A 20,929-nucleotide genomic window follows, 5' to 3' on the forward strand; every position below is an offset into this window, starting at 1 on the left:
TTAATTTATAACAAAAAAGTTTAAATAATTTAAAGTTACTTTGATTTTGTATAGTACTCAAAAGAATTATAGTTAAAAAACTGTAAATGACAAAATTGTATATGGCAACACTCAATACTCAGTTCAATACCGTTAAACGATAAAAAATAATAATATTTATCATGAATACAAATTAAAAAGGGCTGTAAATTAAATTTAATGTTGCTAAAATTATTTTAATATCACATTACAATGAAAGATTATGGTTGAATAGTATCAACCCTTGCATGTTTAAAAAACTATTTGAGAGACCAGGACGCCCTCTCGCGGGAATTTCTTCATGAAAGTACATCGTGAATGTGGCGTGTGTTGTTTGGAATACTGTGAGTCGTAAATAAAAATGCTTATATTGCATTACTAAATCTTGTTGTAAGTGAACTTCGTGTGTGTTATAACATTATACAAACAGAAAACGATATGTGAATAACAATAACTGGCCCTAAAAAGTGATTTAGTTCTGGTATTTGGTCATATGTTGCAGTTGCACGCCTGCTTTAGGATCTCACTCAATGAAGACAAAAAAAAATAATCAGTAATTCCGATGCTAAATTGATAATGCAGTAAGTTCTATACTATTGATTTTATTAGATCTCGTATGTATTAGTGCAGTTGATCTGGATTTCGTGTACTATTGTGTTTTTGTTCATTTATTATTAGCAGGTTACTTACGTTAATGTCAATCCTGGGAATCGTAAATTCGTAACCATCATCGTCAACAGAATTTTGACGAATAATGGAATGAAACCCGTTCAATGTACTTTAGCATCAATATACGTTATTATTCACTGTATGTAGCAGTAGAATTATTGAAACAGTAAATTTTTTGTTACAGAAATAGACACAACCAGTCTTCCGGCACGTTATTGCGCTTTCTCGTGACAATGCGGTGCCTTATCTGCAAATATATTTTCTAATGTGTTAATAACATCCATTCTTAATCATGGTTGTAAGAGTTGAAACTGAATAATATCAGGATGAGTCACAATCTGGCTGGAATGCCATCCTACAGGCTGCCAGGCCCAGGATTAGGGCCTCCAGACTTCAAGCCTCCGATGGACACGCCGACTCCGCCGGCACCAGCGCCAAGTAACCCAAAAAAGCGGAGGAAAACATCAAATGCTAACAATGCCTTAACACCACCACAGCCACCTCCCACAGCACAAGATCTTCTACCTCCCCCTCTAACAGGATATGGAGACACAATTGTTGCATCAAACCCTTTCGATGACTCTCCCTCCACTGTATCACATAATGGCCCTATGATGAGTCAGAATGGATCAATGATGAGTCAAAATGGTCCGATGGGAATGATGGGACCAATGCACAGTATGGGTGGCCCACCAATGAGGCTCATGAGCCCGCATGGGATGAGTCCAATGAACCCACAAATGCCTCCAAGAGGTGGTATCAGTCCGATGGGTAATATGAGTCCTATGGGGCATATGGGTGGTATGTCACCAATGGGAGGTCCAAATATGAGTATGAGTAATCACAACATGGGACCAGGAATGGGCCCTTCATCAAGATCAATGGGTAGTCCAATGAGCCCCATGAATTCAATGCCAATGGGCTCACCTATGTCATCAGGTCCCATGGGAAGTCCCATGAATATGGGTTCAATGGCAGGAAGCCACATGAGCAATAGTCCCATGGGACCACCTATGCATAGTCCACTGGGAGCAGGATCAATGAATGGACCTATGAATGGTCCCATGGGTGGTGGAGGTCCTGGAATGAATGTACCTCGTATGAATGGACCTATGGGACCAAGTTGTTCTAATGGATCTATGGGACCTAGTAACTCTATCATGTCTTCAAACCCAATGCAAGGTGGTGGTATGGGGCCTGGCCATTGTGGCCCCATGAGACATGGTAGCCCTATGCCATCAGGAATGGGAAGTGGTCCCATGGGCGGAAACGGACCCATGTCCTCCATGGGCCCTGGCCCACCATACTCCAATACCCATATGGGGCATGGTGGACCAATGGGCATGGCAGGAAATGGATCTATGGGGATGGGTCCAGGTCCTGGCAACATGGGTAGTTGTGGTCCTTTAGCAGGGATGAGCGGTATGGCAATGGGTGGTCCAGGAGGGCAAGGAGTAGGTCCAATGGGACAAAATATGGGAATGTTTGGACCAAAGCCAATGCCAGTAAGTGCTGGCAAAGTGTACCCGCCTGACCAACCGATGGTGTTCAATCCCCAAAACCCTAATGCCCCACCCATATACCCCTGTGGAGTCTGTCACAAAGAAGTGCATGACAATGATCAAGCAATATTATGTGAATCTGGGTGTAACTTTTGGTTTCATAGGTAAGAAAATAATATTTACAACTACTATTTTACTAAACAAGTGTTATCAAAAATTCCAAAGAGCACAATATTATATTTCAGCATTTTCCTTGAAATTATACCTTTTACAAATTTAGTTCAAAAACATGAAGTTATGAATTACATACAATTTTGCATAATTCCAGAGGGTGCACGGGGCTTACAGAGCCAGCCTTCCAGCTGCTGACGGCGGAAGTGTATGCTGAATGGGTTTGTGACAAGTGCCTACACTCAAAAAACATACCACTGGTGAAGTTTAAGCCATAGCGTTGCGCTGCTCCCCCCTCGCCCCCCTTCCTACCACCCATTTGAGTCAAACCTCCTTACATCACAATATATTTATTTCACTGCATCAAATAAGATGTATACTAAGTGAACACAAATGTAGTAGGCTTGGGCATGAAGTTGGTCTGTCTTGACACAAGAATTGGAATGTTGGTACCCTAGCTAAGAAAGATCTCATGTTGGATAGTAACATTAAATTAAGAAAGTAAATGTATTCAAGACTTAATATTGGTTTAAATGCTGTTAAATCAATGATTTGATTACTAGTAACTCCACAAAATGGTTGGTGAATAGGTTATTGATAAAATTGCAGACGGTCCTGTTATGTCTAGTCTGTTATGATTGTCATTTTATTTATTATTAACCTAAATCTAAGAAATTGTGGTTTATAAACCTTGTATGGAATATATATAACAAGACAAGTGTTCCTGTCACAACGCATATCTGTTGAAGCAAATAAATGTTAAAGTATTGGTAGCACATTAATGGACACGGAAATCCAAAGTATAAGCAATATAAATGTCTGCCCAAGAAGTTTTTGATGCCTGTTATGCGTGTTGCTTTAGTCTTTGTGCATATTGTAAATATTTTTAGATGAATAAGTTATAAACATTCTCCGCCTTATGAAAATGGTGACCTATATGTAAACATTCAATTTTAAATGAAGTACACATTAGATCCGTACATGGTCTTTTACACATTGTATTATCGTAGTTGTGACTGAGACTACGAGCCTCAGGATGACGACGCTAAGACAGTTTGTAAGACACCTTAGGTGATCTTAGTTTCACTATAAATACATACATTAATAATGTACTTATAATTTCGGTGCCCTAGTTTGCATGTAACATTACGCGCGATATTTTTATGTACTTGTAAATATGATGAATCCATACGCTTTGTTAAGTATAAGGGTGTTAATGTGTTTGTCAATTTTTTAACTTTTGGAGATTTTTTTAATAATAATAAACATGTTGTATAAGTTGTGTAAATATACAAATAGCTTATAGTTAACTGAGATTATACACTGGAGTTGCTGGCTCCTCGCCTACACGGTTGTGACGTCAGCTGGTCGTGTAGTACCGTACCGTACACATTCTAGTGCAGCTTTTCGAATTACTTTAATGAATATGTTTTATTTGGAGCCAGTACACAATTTGAGAATCTTTGTTTCAGTCATTACAATTAATTTATAGAAATCAATTGAGTATAATTATGTAAACAATAGTTAATGATGCATATAAAATTATTGACCTGGTGGCTTACTTAACAATTAATTATCTTGTGACTGAATAATAATGAAGGAATAAGTACAATGCGTTTTGTTGTATTAAGATAAATAACAGATCTTTTCTTTAAAATGAAGTTTATCTCTACAGTAATTAAAATGATATGGGCTTAAACTATTCAATCTGATACTATATTCACGAATCAAATCTAAATGACTTGACTTTAGTGCAATCTTCTCCTTATATGAAGATTCTCCGCCGACTTAAAACTGTAAACTGTTAAAACTTTTCCAACATGCAGAAAATGGAAAGAGAGACCTATATATAGAAGCTACAATCTTGATATGGGATTACCCCAAACGGTTGTTTTGATATATTTCATGACTACGAATATGATAATTATTTATTACATTGAGATAATTTTGTCAATTCACTTTTAACAAATCCATATTACCTACTGCTTTGTTTTATCATGCAGTCTCATTTTGTTTGTAAGATTTTGATACACCCTTAAATAATGCAAATTATAAAAGTAAGCATCATGACCAGGCAATATTTTGATTTTAGAGATTAAATTTCAGAACCTGAGGTCGCTGAGTCAGTTTGGATATATTTTTATATGCAATATTAGTTGGAAATTGAATTGTCTTCAATGACGAAAAGCATCATTCTGTTAAATGTTTTTAACCCATGTTTTTTTTAACATATGAGTGTAATCAAGTTTTAGATAACCATGACATTGTTTTCAGTACTCTTTCAATCGGTTGAAGGTACTCTAAATTTGATATGTTTTCTTTATATTTTAGGATTGTAAAATTAAAACTTATTTAAATTATTTCATGCGCAAAATGTATTTGGATGATAAGAATGGGAATCGTACTTGGGTTCTAAAATATTTTCGTCATTCTAAAACTTGGCAAACGAGAGAAATACATAAGTATTTATGATTGTGTAAATATATTTAATATTATGACTCCACGAATAATTGCTGATAATTGAATTGTACAGTTACTTATAATTTAGAACTTTATTAGGATATTCGGCCATGAATGTAATAATAATTTGATGCCGCGAGCACATCACAATTAGTCGACGGGAGACTGCTGCTATTGTATATTAATTTCACTTGTAAATGTTACTTAAGTATTACACTATTCATACAACGCAATGGTTGTCAATGGCGATAAGCTGTAATTCAAAATATTTTATGAAATCTAAAATAGAATATCAGTGGTCTTAAAAACTTGTGCATAGTTTATTTTGTATTATGTGAATAATAACAAGCAATAATAAAATTGTTATTGAGGATATTTTATTTTTACATTACCTGTTCCGTTTGCTGAATTTTCCCCTTTTTCCAACAGAAAAGAGCCGTAATAATGGCCCTCGAAAAAATATTAGGTACTTTGTAAGTTTGTTCTGTGAGTAAATCATGCACCTTTCTTGGATTGTCATATTTTTAACCCTTTGACTATGACGGTTTTTGTTTTGGCTTAGCATTATGCTATCCAGAGAGGCAGAATGGCAATGGACCTTCTTTAATTTTAGTAACACACCCGTGGTTGATCCATTCAATGTTAATAATTCCCATATTAGAATTGATCAACAGTGCTTTACGCGTGTAGCTGATTGCAATCTGACTGGACTCAGACTGATTATCTGTTTCATAGGGCGCGCAAGGAGGGCAATATCCACATCTAGAATGATACAGATATCGTACTTCTTGGTATTAAGATGAAAGTTAAGTATCGTAGAACAAAACAAACAAATTTGTGATAATAGTAAAACTTGGTTGAGTATCATTTTATTGACTGTAATGTCAGTATGGCATACATTTACACTAACACTATGTTATAGAACTTTCTAATTCTCGCTTAAAATATATGTTTGAATACAACAAGTAAAATAGGTCTACAATTAGTTAAAACATCAATAATTTGCAGATTAATAATATGACAATTAAATGCATTGACCATATTGCCCATACGCAACTTTCTATAGACAAGGTAATAAAAAAACAAATACCAAATTATAAAACTAAATCTATCAGTTAAAGATAATGGACAGATTATACCTAAATAATATTGGACATGCCGTTATTAAAATATGTATTGGTAATGTAAAAAAATTCAAGTCCATATTTCAAAATCAGTCACTTGATATGTTTCAAAACATTGAAACTTTTGTACTTTTCTACAACATTTGACACCAGTACATTACAGTTTCTCAGGATATATCACAATAATACATTTTATTTACATTTCATAATGTAGTGACAGACAGACTGGGAGAATATAATTATGATAAAATACTGATTTCATGGCAGAACTGCACCACATTCATGGTTAAAAACTATTTGTGCCTATTAAGTCTTTATAAGCAACATTTATACCTATAGAAATATATTTTTAAACTTTCAATTTAGGAGCTATTTACAATATAAATGTTATGTTAGCCATAATCCGTTCCGAGTGTAGTTAAACCTTTGCTCTGTATGGCAAACATGACTGCTGCATCAAGGAAATCACAGTGATTGTCAACCATGTTTCCATCAAAGGCATTGGAGTTCTGGTTATTTTCATTAGGATATTGGTAGGATAAGTTTGAGGCATCAGGGAATAGAGGAAAATGTGCCAAGTCACTTGTCTCATTTTTCTGATCATCGGAGTATGACCATGGCAAGTCTAAATCATTTGAGGAGTTATCAGTATCACATGGATTGTTTTGTTCTTGAGATTCATCATCTGATGGTAGGGGTGACAAACTCCTTTGAGGGGAAGGAGTTTCGACGACTGGACCTGTAGGAACATCTGTGGGCATACAAACATCCTCCATGTCTCTAGAACTAGAGCTGCTTGAATTTGAAGTGTTCTGCAAGCCATGTGCAGATATAGCCATCAGTATCCCTTCATTCTCTATACTATTGTCACCAGGAAGGTTGTTTATAAAATCTGTAACATCAAGAGCTAGAAATCTAGACCCATCCTCCTCTTGAGGTAATGGAACTTGAATCCAGGAATCCAAAACACGATTTATTGTATTGTCTATAACACCTTTTGCCATCTGAAATAGAGAAAAACAACTTTTATATCATTTATTTCATGCATAAACAAAATCTAATTGGAAACTTAATTATTTATTACAAAATGTCTCTTTAACTAATTTTTGATTCATGTACAGATACATTTTTCATATTTAAATACCTGTTTGGCCTGCCATCGGGCTATGTAGTGATCTTCAGTCAAATTTTGACAAGCCACCATAGATATGGACCGAGAATCAAACTCATTACTGTTGTCATTAGTCCTTAAAACATTGTTAGAAACATTGTCAAATGAACTAACATATCTGGGGTATTGTAACTTATCAGCAGGTATACTTGAACTTGGTTTATGAACGGATTTTTCAGGGTCAGAAATAACAGGGTGAACAGAGTCCAGTGTGTTAAAATCTTGCTTCAGCAAGTAATCACCTAATATCTCTAGGTTTTGTTCAGCGCCTACGTTATTACTACTACTTGCACTGCCAGACGATCCAGCCAGGTCTGGATCTAGAGATTCCGTAGTAGAAGTTTTAGCTATTTCACTTGCATCATTCTTCAAGTGGTATTTCCCTTTAACTTGCCACGCAAAACGTGCTTTCTTGAGTGGGCGCTCAGATCCACTCGATGCGTCGCCATTTTCTTGCCCTTTACACGTCGACCCTCCAGTCGAATCTGCTACATTCATAGCGAAAACTTTAAAATTTTGTGCTTCTTAGCCTAATGTCCAATTAGTAAACAAACTGACATCGCTAATTGTTAGCTTATGATTGAGTGACAAGAAGATAATTACACGATAAGTATTGTTGTTGACTTCGGTTTAAAGAGCACTTTTTAAATGAAATCGTTCAAGAAACAATTCTTAATTTATTTTTTGACATTTAATTTAATTGTTATGGTGATAAATTAAGGAATAATTGCTATTGTCTTACTGTCAGCACAATATTGTACGTCTTTTGGAATACCACATACCTATACTAAAATTACTAAACGAAAACGAACGAACAGCTATGGATGAATAATCTGTGGTATAGTATTTGTGTTCGTTGCGAAACGATTGACCTCGACCAATTCCTAAGTAACTTTCTCTATTTCGAAACTGGATAACTATTTGCAAAATAATTGAAAAATAAAATACGTAAATGAATGTAATTTTATCGAAATGTATTTTCAGTTTCAAAAATGTTAGTCTTGTTTGCTTATTCCGTTTCAGTAGCTGAGTATCTTGATTTAGATAATCTGTGGACAGAGTGAGTGCTGTGCAGGCTGTGCGCTGTGCTATTACCGCGAGCTTTTAAATTTAAACCTTGATGGTCATTCCTAATTTGAATAAATCAATTTTGATTTTGAAATGCGTTCCCGCCAAATGAGCGGTGAAAGATAATGTCCGATGATCTCTAGAAAAGTTTGAATACTGCAAACAATCAACCGGTCTAGCTTATAAGATTTATTAAAAAAAGTGTGCCTATGATAAAATACCTAGTAGTATGTTTTTATACAAATGAAATTCTCAGCAGAATAATATACTACGCCCTTGGAATTTTTAATCCTTACGTGATCAATAATTTAAGTACTTAAGTAATTACCTATCTAATATCATGTCATTATCAAATGCATTATACACACATATTATTTACCTACTCTACTTACGATCCAAATTAATTTAAACCAGAAGCAAGTACGTAGATAAAAACAACGGCGTATGGACGTCTTCAATTTATATCGTAAGTACTTATCGTCGAAGCCCTCTACTTTGAGGAGATAATCAGGCGAAGAGGGGAGAACCGCATTCCCGGTGACAATATTAACACGATGATTGCCGCCAGTCGCTCCCTAATCGTTGCTCCGGCGTAACCCAAATATTTGACAGTTTTATTATTCTAAATTCAGTTCTGTCTCAAATTTGTGGCCAGTGGGTGCTGCTCACCAACTATGCAGGTAAGGATTTATGAAATATATTTTGTGATCATTTGAATTTTATTGTTTTTGATATAGGATGCTGTTTTGATACTTTTTGAGTAAGAGTGGTTTTCCCGATTTGAGTTTTGTGCATAAAATAACGTTGCGTGGTTGTTATTCAATCAGTTTGGACGGAACGTCGTAATCTTGTTCATTTAAAAGCAAACCGTGAGTCATCGACACCGCCCCGGGTTCATGGCTTTAGAAATAAAGTTGGGGAAAAATACCACTTAAAACCCCTTTTGTGTACAATGATCACTTCGTATGATGTAATGTTTCTTGATGCTGTGTTTACCTTAGATTTACCTGCTAACATACTTGGAGGATTCAAGTGAAAACGTTGTAAATTTAATATCTGGTTCTAAAAATCCGTAGGCGTTTACTGAGAAGTGCCTTATCCTTGAATGCTCTGAGTACTAGTAAAAAATAGGTACTACTTAAATTAACACTTACCTCCTAACATTCAAAAATTAAATCTATTAAAAACGACATGTTTTAAAGTTTTACTTATGATGTATCTAAAAGCTTTAAAAACTATCGTAAAATGTACGGCAATCATCACTTTTCAAAACCAACACAAAAAACTCTTCAGGTATCATAAATAAATTTATTTTTTTCTGTTACTTGTTATACTCGTCTCTTAGTCGGGCAAAAATCTTCTGTCCTCAGCCATGTACTACCTACATCGGAATGCTATATTTTTTATATACTTGCAGGCGCTCGTATTTTTAAGTTTGGTGTGTGTGGTGGTTGGCATGCATGTGCGTGTGGGCCCGCAGATGACGGATGCTCAATTGGAACAGACCTTAGCTGACCGACCGACAATGCAACGCCACATCAAATGCGCGCTCGGAGACGGTCCTTGTGATGCACTCGGCAGAAGATTAAGAAGTAAGTTATCCTCTAAATTTGGAAAAAACTGTAATTTGTTTTATTGAAGTGCTGTCACGCAATTGGAAAATTGAGTAAAGTTGAGCTACATTATCCAGTGTAACACAGAACCGCCCCTTTATTCCGCTTCTGGTAGAACAAAGATTCTAACATAAAAAACATAGAGACGAACTGAAAACTAACATCTCTTAAAGTCTGTAAAATAAAACTTGCTCTTCTTGAGTTCTCTCTTTTGAATTAATGGACATTTTTATCGAAAACGTTTTGAGCGCTTTCGAGATTAGCTGTAACGGATGCATTACAATTAATCAGCACTTACAGTCTTTTAGACTTGGGTACCTACCTATTTTAGTCCAAGGCCCTATGACTATGATTTTCGTATCGCGAACGATCATTTACAAGATATCAAAATAATTATTTTTAAAATTACACCCGAACAAGCGCATCTCCACATTGTGGTTACTTGTTCATATTTTCCATCGTGGTATTTTTTGTATGTCGTTTTCTCATTAGTCAAATGTAGTCACAGTCTATTGTATGGTCAACTTTATGGCGATGTTCATTATAACAAGCTACGTAGATTTGCCGCAACAATAAAATGAATTATGTGACACCACTATTTATGGTCATATAGTATTTTACTATAGGTATTACGTACCTACTGTATTTAGTCCGCACTGTACCGTCTACTGCTGGGCTTTGCAGGCCATAGACCTTCCTCCTTTTGTTCAGGTAATCCCGGTTCTGCGTTTCATTCAATTTATTAAATTAATTAAATACTTCATGATAAAACTAAATAAAATAAAACCGGCCAAGTCCGAATCGGACTAGCGACACAAATTCCATGCAAAAAAATGGTACCAATCATCGCTACCTACTTACTTCTATTTTAACTTTCGTATTTTTTATCATAGCAGCAACAAACACCATCTGCAAATAGTCCTCTACTCTATCACAGTTCATGAGATGCACCCTGGTGGCCGACGAACAGAGAGCTTAAGTAAGACATGCACTAAGGCTCTGGAACTATGGAGCCCTGAAAACCAGGCAGAATTGAAATAAACACGAAAATTAGCTTTGATTGAAATTAAAGCCGGGCTCAGTCACACAGTCTGAGCTCGCATTCAAATCCGCCATATTACAGACTGACTGTAGAAATATTTAATACAATCTGGGTTAAGGCTTTTTCAACGTATTCTGTTATATTAGTGTATACCTGCTGGTATTTCCTTATGAGACATTTGTTCACATTTGGTATTGGATCACAAGAAAGTGTGAACATATCTATGTTGGCACAGTGATAGTATTGTTTGGGTTTCTTTGAGGTGCACCGGCCGAGTGTAACTTGAATTGTTTATTCATACCATGTCGGCAAACATAAGATAAAACCTCCATTGGGAAATCTTCAAACTCCTTCAGACTCCTGAGATCAAGTTTGAGTGAAGGTTAAAACTGATAACGTTGGCAGCGTCCGCTGATGCTACGGAGTTCTATCCTAACAAAATATTTTTAAATAAAGATGTGTTTATTTGCATGAAACATGTGTTTAACATTTTTAATGTGCTGACAATATAAAGATTTTTATAAACAGAACCTTTATAAACAGGCAAATCTAAGGACCTGTTTATAAATTAAATGTGAAAAGAATACTACTGTAAAACGATGTATTATGATTAGAGGTTTTTTTTTTGGTGGATAGAAACAGAGTTTTTGTTAAGATTTCGACGTTTGACAAGACTTATTATATTAGATTAGACATAATATAATATAAGATTGTTTGAAATAATTGTAATACTTTTATTAAGCATTTCTATGTAAGCAAACACACAAACATTTCCATTCACCCCTTGTAACTCTATGCACTCCGTTTTCCGTATTTGTCCCGCACACAAGACAAGGTTTTACTACCTCCCTTTGATTGCGTGAGAAAAAAGTTGTTTGCCCATTAGTTACAGTGGTATTAAATTCGTAATTTAACAGTATTCCTTCTTTTCAGCCCTTGCACCGCTGGTAATCCGTGGAACTTGCCCACAATGTTCTATCGAAGAAACGCGACAGATTCGACGCACCCTAGCATTCGTACAGAGAAACTATCCGTGGGACTGGGCAAAGATCGTTCGTCAATACGGCTGAATACGAACAACAAAGCTTTATAAAAATAAACTAAGTTATATTTTTTTTATGATGAAATTTGTTATAGTATTTTCTTATTCTGACTGACAGACTTTAAGAAGCGAAAATTATTTAATCATTGTTTTGTATGAATTCGGTATTTTTGTGAATAATAATATGCAGTAATTAACAAATGGCTTGGCCATTTTTGGGAATAATAAAGATTTTGGAGATGCAAAATTAGTCCGTTCTTTGACTAAAGCCGGACAACGAAACGGCCAATATTTTTGTCTTGAAATTACCAATGCCTGTGAAAGTAATATAAAAAACTATAAAATAAGTGTTTTTTTTTACGAAGAATATTTGTTACATTCACTCCTTTACGGTAGGCTGTACGGGCCTAAGTTAGGTCTGTACAGCCTACCGTAAAAGAGTGGTAAATGATAGGTAATTTAAAATTAAGCATGAATTACAAAAATCGACCTTATATTCTAGGCATTGAGTGCTACTATTTGAACAACATGCATAGTTAAGTTGTCTGTACACACATGGTGCTCCTAAAATACCTACACTTGCATTTGTATCATGAGTGTTCTACTTTACAGGTGGTAATTAAATTGCTTAAACTCGTTGCTCTTAAATTAAACAATTATGAGAAAAATTACACGATACGATACACCTATTATTATAAGCTTTACAATTTCAATGAGAGTAAGAAATAAAATTTTAATTTATGGACTTTTGTATAAAAAATGTTACCGCATAATTTGAGGCAATTGTTTTTAGCTACCAAGAAGTATACATGTAATAAATCAAATGCACAAAAAAGGTAAAACTTCGAACTGTGACAAAATTCTTTAATTGAAAATTAATTAATAAAGCTTCTAAATATTGTAATAATTACAACACAGAAGAAGGTTAAGCGCAGTTACTAATTAAATATAAACAATAGAATTCGTCGTAACTAATCTAATAATTTGTTTAAGCTCAACCAAATAATATTTAAATATTTTGTTTAATTAATTATCAGTTTGACCTACAATAGTCACAAACCCTATTTGTTTACGCTACATTCAATGTTATTGTTTACAAATTATTGTAATACTTTACGTATGTACACAACACTTAATGATCTCCGAAAATGAGTCCAACAACACCTTCACATCGTCTAACGAACTACGACTTCTTGTTTACTTTTTTGACACTTGCATGTAATATCCGCTTCCTGTTCTCTATATGTTCCTAAAATTAAATAATATATGATTGCAATAATTAAAAGTTTTATTCACAACGAATGTCGAGCGTTGGTCACGTAACGTTGACGCACAATCTCGGTGCAGCCCGCTCGAGTACGTACAGCAGAGTCGAAATAGAGGGGATTGTCGAGTTAAGTAAGAGGTTACGGCACCACGGCTCGGTCCAGCATTCTCCAACCAGACGTACGCTTAAACGCTTCACTGGCTACGAGAAAACAGCGTGGAATACTGTAGAAATCATAATACCGAGATCCGGGTCAAACGCTAACTAAACGGCTCACTAGTGCACAGAAAGTAAAAGTGTATCGTTTCTTCGGACTCTACTTTTCTACGTCACAAGTACCATGCAGGTAAGTTGCATTTAAGTATTGCAATTTCTCTATAATATCTGTTTTCCTTATGGCGACACGTTTCGAGCTTTCGGTAGTGTTGGGCAGCCGAAGGACAGTCAGTTTCTTGATTCTACTACCTGTTGACATACAATTTGACTTTATAAATAAGCCTTAAAGTTAACTTAAATATTTCCCCCGTAATTATGTATGTCGTGCTGTTTTAACACGCTTTTGAACATAACTTAATTATCCATATAGATCTATAGTGGAAGTATAATTTCCTTCATTAATTATAGATTGAGGAAAACTGATGATACATAATCTGATCCAAAATAATTTTCGCTACGATTATAGTAATCATAACCGCGTCATATTGGTGTTGTGTATTCATAAAGTTATACGGCCAGTTACATAAGTTGACGGTGTCCTAGTTAAAATAGCATGGACCTGCAAGACTTGCGGACTTCTTTATTAAAACCTCATTAGTCATTTCACATATTTGCATAACACAGATCTCGCGCTCTTTTGTGTGTCAACAAAAAACAATGTAAGTTACGAAAAGTTTTGTTTATGAGTTAAAGCACTTCATGTTTGAAGATGTCAATGCTCCTACAATGTAAGCACATAATTGATTCAAACATGTCTTATTTGGTAACTCGATTTATTTATTTTAAACTCAAACGAATGACTCATATTTTTTTAGCTCTGATACTTTTAAGTTGAATAAAAAACTGGTTTGATTTACATCAACTTGAAAAATATTAATTATGACTGTTGTAATTTTAGCACAAAATAAAGCTTTCATGGAAATATATTCGCAACTTAAAATTTTCGCTCTACATTTTGTTAAAAAAGTAAATTAGTGCAGCGATCTACAATACAAATACTATACAAATTAGTTTACCACTAAGTCACTCCAGGAACACGATTCGCTAAATATTATGTATGTTTTGTTAAATTCCCACTATATTTTTTGATATATATTATGTCAGCATCAATGTTACAGTTTGCAGGAAAAATCTTTACATGTTAAACACTCGTAAGTTAAACAGATATCCATCAATCGTTATCTTCAAACGTTATTAGAACTTAACAATATGATTTACTCTAAACAGAACATTTTGAGTAGTACCTTAATCGCCTAATGTTCCTTTAAAAATTCCAAAGTAGGCGAAGGGCGACAATTTGGTCTCACTCACGGCGCAATTTTCCACCGGTGAGAACATTTGAATGATGGGTCCTATTATGGGATTGTGCCGAATGTATTACATGGTCGCTAGTTACAAAAAATAGGCATTAACTGTATAGTTTGAGGTTCGAGGCTATATCTGAACTATGAGGCTGCGTGGATGCATAAATTAGTTTTAACGTGGACGCAGATGCCTTTCAAGCAAATTTTCAGTGACTGTCAATTGACAGCTGTCTAAATAATGATACGCTTTTGTTTTTCTGTTGAATTATGTCAAAATATCTGCGAATAATTTAATATTAGTCATAGATATACCAGAAGGCCTTCCAAGTCTTCATAATGTAGGTTTGTTTCAGTTTTCGAAGTGAGACAGCGCTCTACATCGTGTAGTGCATCGTATAATAATTTAAATTTATCCACACTGCCTAAATATTCACTGATAATTTACCAGAGTTCCACAATAAACATCATTATTTACACAGCAGCATTAAGTTGGTATTTATTATTGATGTAGGCTAGCGGCATATTTTTCTTTTTCTCATGTATACCTCTTATTAATAAATCGATGATCATTTAGTTCATCTAAGTGGTTACATGTCTAGATGCGCGTAAAGCATATATGACAAGCAATAAAGTGTAAAACTAAGGATAATACTTTTGCATATTTTGCATTTTTTTTATGTTCAATCTGTTTTATAAGTTCTAACATTTAAGATTTTACTCTACCCACTGTTATTGCGATGTAATCTTACTTTACAAACTAAGAAAAACGCTTTAAGTACTTGCACTACTCAGGCCCCCAAGATGCAGCTTAATTTCGGGACCACTGTCTATTGATTTTATGGAAATTGTAACTTATGCAACAATAAAATATTTTTAGTCTTATTTCTGTGCTAAGCAGATAAACAAAAAAACTAAGTCAGCCAACGTGTTGCACAAGTTTTACCTAATGCTTTGTCATATAACATCTCTAAAGACGCAAACGTAAAGTAACAATACTTATTTCATATTGAAATCACTACTATTGTTTCATATAACTTTCTCTTACAAACAGACAGAAATGCTTGCGTTAAAATTTGCGCGAAATAAACTCAAATTCAAAAGGAATCTAACTTCAAACTCACTAGAAAATTGTGTTGCAGACTGAACGAAAGTTTTCTTCATCCGGATTAATTAATTCTTAATTAATGTCGACTAAACAGAAGCTTAAATAAATGCTTATTAAACCCACAAGGTACTGGCTGTTTACATAACTAAATATTCACCTTTAAACAAGTTTAAAGTTCATTTCCAGACATTTCCTCTTAAATAATTAATTCCCTTATGATTGTTTATTAATTTGTCAACTTGCGATGTTGTTTACGGAAATACATAGGTAAATAAGAAAACCTTTACCTGCAAATTGTACCTACTACTAGAGTCCTTATTTATTCAACGAAAATAGGGACTGTTTAATTTACAAATGATAAATAAGGCTGCAAAACGTAGAGCGATCTTTAAAACAAGGAAAATTTGATGTTTTCATTGCGTCAAGGAACAGTAGGCCTCAGATACATCTCTCTACTCTACGCGTTCCGAGAAAGAAACACGACAAACAAAAGTGATCTTAAAAGGGATCCCTGTTTCATTTACGAGGTTCAGAACCTTCAAAATCGATATACCAATTGACAGATTAAAATTCATCTAACATTCTTAGACAAACAGGCAAGTTTTCAACATGACATTAAAAAAATTGTTTACAAAGCCATATTCAGTATTTTAGGACTCGAATAAACTTTAGATACGTGGCTCGGATTATTTTATTTATATTAATGATCGCTGATTGGCGGAGCATAGATCATTTTGATTACACACTCATTAGGTTTCAAGACACGTGCTCACTGACGATAGTCACTCTTTTGTATAGCTTCGATCCTGGTACAGTTATAAAGAAAAGACAGTGTTATCCGTTCGGTAACTTGTGTATTTGGACGATGGAAACCATATTGCCGGCCTTATGATTGCTTGGGATGCTTGTATGGTGAAAACGAGAAAATTGTATATTTGTATTAAGGATCTGAATGATAGGAGTTGGATTGGAAATGTCTTTTTTTGGCCCTAAGCATCCTCGCAGTTTATCCCAGACATTGGAAAGCTTAAGGTTAACACTACCGGAATGCTTCTCTGTTCCCTGTTGCCCGGGATCAGCTGGAAAATTTTGCCTACTACTCTCTTCCTGATTTTGGGTTAGACGGATCAGACAAAGATATTGTCATGAAATGTAAAGCTGAGATTCTTAAATGCAATGCATTGCAATGCAACTGAGAAAGTAACTAAGAATAATACTTTTTTTACGGATCCAGATTGCTCTGCTCTAGGAAAAATTCTTGTGGTAACTGTACCTACCATTATACAACCTTTATGATTCCATAGTCTAATGTTTCCTTATCACTTTTGTACACAACATTCTGTAGTCAAACTCACAAATCGGAAATAGCTGTGTCCTTAGGATTCCCGCAGTCCTTGTGCAATCATTGTTTAGACAGCTAACAGGCTTCGCGTATCAATTGAATAAAAATTCGTGCCTCTGCCTTAATGAGCTAGCTATAATTTAGACGCGTTAATAACTTGACTTAGAAACCCGTTCTTACGTTTTTAACCTACATCTGGCAGGCTATTACAGAAATTAGTGATATAACTTAACCTCACTCTAGATGACCTTGGGTTCGTGGGCGTTAATTGAGGCTGGGGAATAGGGGGCAGTGCCTTATATGGAAACGATAAACCATGCACGATTCTTCAAATAGGTGCCGCTGAAGAGGAAGAGGATATATTAAAGTGATTATAAAGTATCGATTGTTTTCATAATGTCTTATTAGTAGGAGATTTTGCTTCGCATAAGTTACTCCTAAGACCCTACAATGATAACGACTCTTCTTTGAATTAGTCTATCAAAGTTTAGGCCCCAATAGTTGCCTATCAAAAAGATACTTAAAAAAACATGTTTGCCAAAAGTTATATTTGGAAATGGTTAAAGCGAAACGCTTCTAGTTTTAGCGAGAAATTCTAGGCAATGAATCAGATTTCACGATTTGAAATCTTCAAGGCTATCGGAGACTTTGATTTCAAATCACGTAAATTTCCCAAATGTTGCAATAGCTGTGCTCAGTAATGAATAATTGATTGTTATCGAGTCATCGACGTCGTGCAGTGGGCTCACATCGACACAGCTCACAGTTTTTTTATAGGGACCAAAACACGTGTTTATTTCATACTGGCTTAGAAGTCGCTATTATAATAAATTCTAGTCTATCGTCATAAAATAAACTTCAAGTTATTTCTGCATAAGTTTAACGCCCTCCATTTTTCGAAACGTGGCATTAATCTGGTTTTCTAGGTTTGAAATTCTTTCTTTCTGAAAGTTTTGAGCATCTGCATTTATACAGACACCACACAACGTATTTTTTATTATCACTGCCCATGTGTTTTTCAGGCCTGACCACGCCTGAATACACCCACAATAGATAAACAATACATATGTATATTGATAACACAATGAACTGATAATAGGATAGGTAAATAAACCAAACATGAAACTTTACTGCAAATTTTAAGTTAAAGACCTATTACTCATTGGAACAGACTAAGTCATACACGTGTGATCCTTAATTGATTTATCTAACTCTAATATTAGATCTTAACAATCTCCCACATCGATGCACTTCTGGCGTTATTTTATTCTCATGCTGAGATACATAACTACTATTGAAATTATCTCTGTTGAATGACTGGAGACCAATTAAATGAAGAAGATAAATTCAAGTTTTTTACCTATTTGTTAAGTTGCAAAATTATGTGGTTTCTGAATGCACTGTTTAACAACATAATAATTTAAAAAATAACATATCCTGTATGAACCTGAGTTCATCAACTTGGCTGAAAAAAAATCCAATACTATACAATCTAAAAAAAAAATGTTCCAATTTTTTATGACTTTTCTTTTATTTACAGATCAAATACGCAATAGTGCTAAGTTGTGTGGTAGTAGCGTGCTTTGCGCAGGCGCAACGACCAGCAGTATCCGACACAGCCCTGGATGACGCTCTCCAAGACAAGCGGTTTATTCAGAGACAACTGAAGTGTGCACTCGGAGAGGCACCCTGTGATCCCATCGGCAAGAGATTAAAAAGTGAGTTTACTTTTTTAATGATTTTTTTACGGAACTCCTAAATGCCTAAGATCATTTACTTTGGACAGTTGAGTGGTGTAAATCACCACGCCAGTTGCCAATTTAATGTAAGCGATGTGCATGCATTGGTAGTTGCGGGTTCGATCCTCCCGTAAAACCAACCTTTATGGGATAACAATTACTTGTCCCAATTTCAGGCTGAGTGTCTTTGTGCCTTTGCAGTCTGTAAAACCCCCCTAACACCAGGTATGGAGGAGTATTTTTTTACAAAAGGGATGAGAAATGGAATTTGTTTTCTATAAATTCCAGTTTTTAACATTTTGTTGGCTATGTAAGCTTTTCTGGCCAGCAGTGGTTCACGTGCCTGGTGATAATTAAATGACACTATTCGAACGGAATTATTTTATCTACTGATATTTATCGTTTTGTATGAGTAAAAGGTATTATAAAAATGTGTCAAAAATATTTTTACACTTAATGAACATGTTATTAGATAATTGAGAATCGTGACCAGTTTAATTTGTTAAGCTACCTCATTAAGATAATCAATTTATTTTAATTACCTTCCTCCGCATAATACCCATTACCGAATCGGTTACCTGAATCAATGAATATTAACAACTATAAGATTATAACGTAATTAATTTAGAATTTAAAGAAGTTTGTGTTTGGTAAAGTCTAGCACCACCTTTTGAAATAAAACAGTGTCAGGTGTCTCGCTTCCCCAAATAAAACAGAGTAAATTAAAATGGGGTGGTAAGCTCACATTTTTCTGAATAAAGGGAACCTTGACTAACGTTTTTCTAATGTTTACAGCACTGGCGCCCCTAGTACTCCGCGGCGCCTGTCCACAGTGTACACCGCAAGAAACCAAACAAATACAGCGCACTCTGTCGTACGTGCAACGAAACTTCCCTCAACAGTGGGCCAAAATCGTTCGTCAATACGCCGGCTAGTACCTAAGAATCACATGTCAACACATGATCGGGATAAAATCATTAATCAAGTGATTTGTGCGCATCTGTAAAAAACCTCCATTCTTCATGACACAAATCACCAATATTCAGTCCAAAAAATAGTTTATGATCATAGTATTTATAACTTAAAACTAAAGATCGATTTTAATGATAAATTTCTATTGTGATTTCTAAACGTTTTGAACGATCACAATTTTATAATTTTAAATGAGCATAATGTAAATTGACTTGTTTAGCATAGGTCTACATTTTAATGTAATAGCTAGGTTATATGGGTTTAAGGTACACTAAGTACTTACCTTGTATCACAGCATACTGATCCACCTAAATTATATTTTTGTTGTATAAATTATGTTTCGAATAAAAATCTAAATAACTATTTTCTTGTTTTATTGAAAACAAAAACTTTGTGTCATCATCTATTTATTTCAAACTTGGAAGTGGTTATGATGAAATGTGCCGACCATTTTTGCTTAGTTTGGCATTATAAGTTATAATTATACTTATGCAAAACAAAAAAAGTATTTTATGTGCCAAAAGATAATTTATCAAGAATCAACTTCGGTGTTGAACCTCTTAAACTGTTTTATTACAGAAGAACATGTCATAATATATTATTATGTATGATAGACCCTTTCTAAAATACTTTGGCCAACTTTTTTATTCTAAAAATCAACTGCTATTTATTTTACACATGCGGATATGTAACAGTGAAGCAATCATCAAAAATAATAAATTATAGGATTTCAAACTATGTAATGAAGTTTGATCAGAAGTTGCAGGTTTGAGTCCTGTCTGGGGTTTGAAATTTGTTATTTAATTAGATGTTTGATCCGCTTCGCAACACTTCCTGCATTTTAAATAAAGATATGCAATCAATTTTTACTTTCGGTTTTACACTTATAAATACTTAAAGTATTGATCATTCAGAACTTAGTAATTTATAAACTAGTGCGAAGTTTTCTCTATAGAAATTTAACAAAATAATTTTGTCTATGAAAATTATTACTAGCAACACTGAAGTTGATATTGGTACATTGGTATCTGCTGACGCCGACCATATTGTACATTTCCGGTACATACTTTTATACCCAATTAATGCTTATTATAGCACAAATGC

The 20,929-nt window shown here is 34.6% G+C and overlaps 3 protein-coding genes across 4 annotated transcripts; 2 read left to right on the plus strand and 1 right to left on the minus strand.

Moving 5' to 3' along the window:
• The first annotated feature begins 217 nt into the window (after positions 1 to 217).
• On the plus strand, positions 218 to 5,195 carry LOC113503392 (protein pygopus). Of its 2 annotated transcripts, XM_026885329.1 has the most exons (4): positions 218 to 408; positions 521 to 599; positions 872 to 2,353; positions 2,518 to 5,195. In XM_026885329.1, the coding sequence occupies exons 3-4, from the start codon at positions 1,014 to 1,016 to the stop codon at positions 2,636 to 2,638; spliced, it is 1,461 nt and encodes a 486-aa protein (XP_026741130.1). In that variant the 5' UTR covers positions 218 to 408; positions 521 to 599; positions 872 to 1,013; the 3' UTR covers positions 2,639 to 5,195. The 2 variants fall into 2 exon arrangements, with proteins under 2 accessions (XP_026741130.1, XP_026741129.1); XM_026885328.1 differs by having other exon boundaries at positions 218 to 599.
• Positions 5,196 to 5,654: 459 nt separating this feature from the next.
• Positions 5,655 to 7,930, minus strand: LOC113503393. The gene is made up of 2 exons (XM_026885330.1): positions 7,089 to 7,930; positions 5,655 to 6,948 (listed from the first exon to the last, which is right to left on the minus strand). Exons 1-2 carry the CDS (start codon positions 7,611 to 7,613, stop codon positions 6,337 to 6,339), a joined length of 1,137 nt encoding a protein of 378 aa, XP_026741131.1. The 5' UTR covers positions 7,614 to 7,930; the 3' UTR covers positions 5,655 to 6,336.
• A 346-nt stretch (positions 7,931 to 8,276) lies between these two features.
• LOC113503394 (ejaculatory bulb-specific protein 3-like) lies at positions 8,277 to 20,182 on the plus strand. The gene is made up of 5 exons (XM_026885331.1): positions 8,277 to 8,863; positions 9,601 to 9,775; positions 11,772 to 11,890; positions 18,655 to 18,832; positions 19,649 to 20,182. Exons 1-5 carry the CDS (start codon positions 8,858 to 8,860, stop codon positions 19,786 to 19,788), a joined length of 618 nt encoding a protein of 205 aa, XP_026741132.1. The 5' UTR covers positions 8,277 to 8,857; the 3' UTR covers positions 19,789 to 20,182.
• Positions 20,183 to 20,929: the final 747 nt, after the last annotated feature.

Source organism: Trichoplusia ni, chromosome 19 (assembly GCF_003590095.1).
Source record: "Trichoplusia ni isolate ovarian cell line Hi5 chromosome 19, tn1, whole genome shotgun sequence".
NCBI lineage: Eukaryota > Metazoa > Arthropoda > Insecta > Lepidoptera > Noctuidae > Trichoplusia > Trichoplusia ni.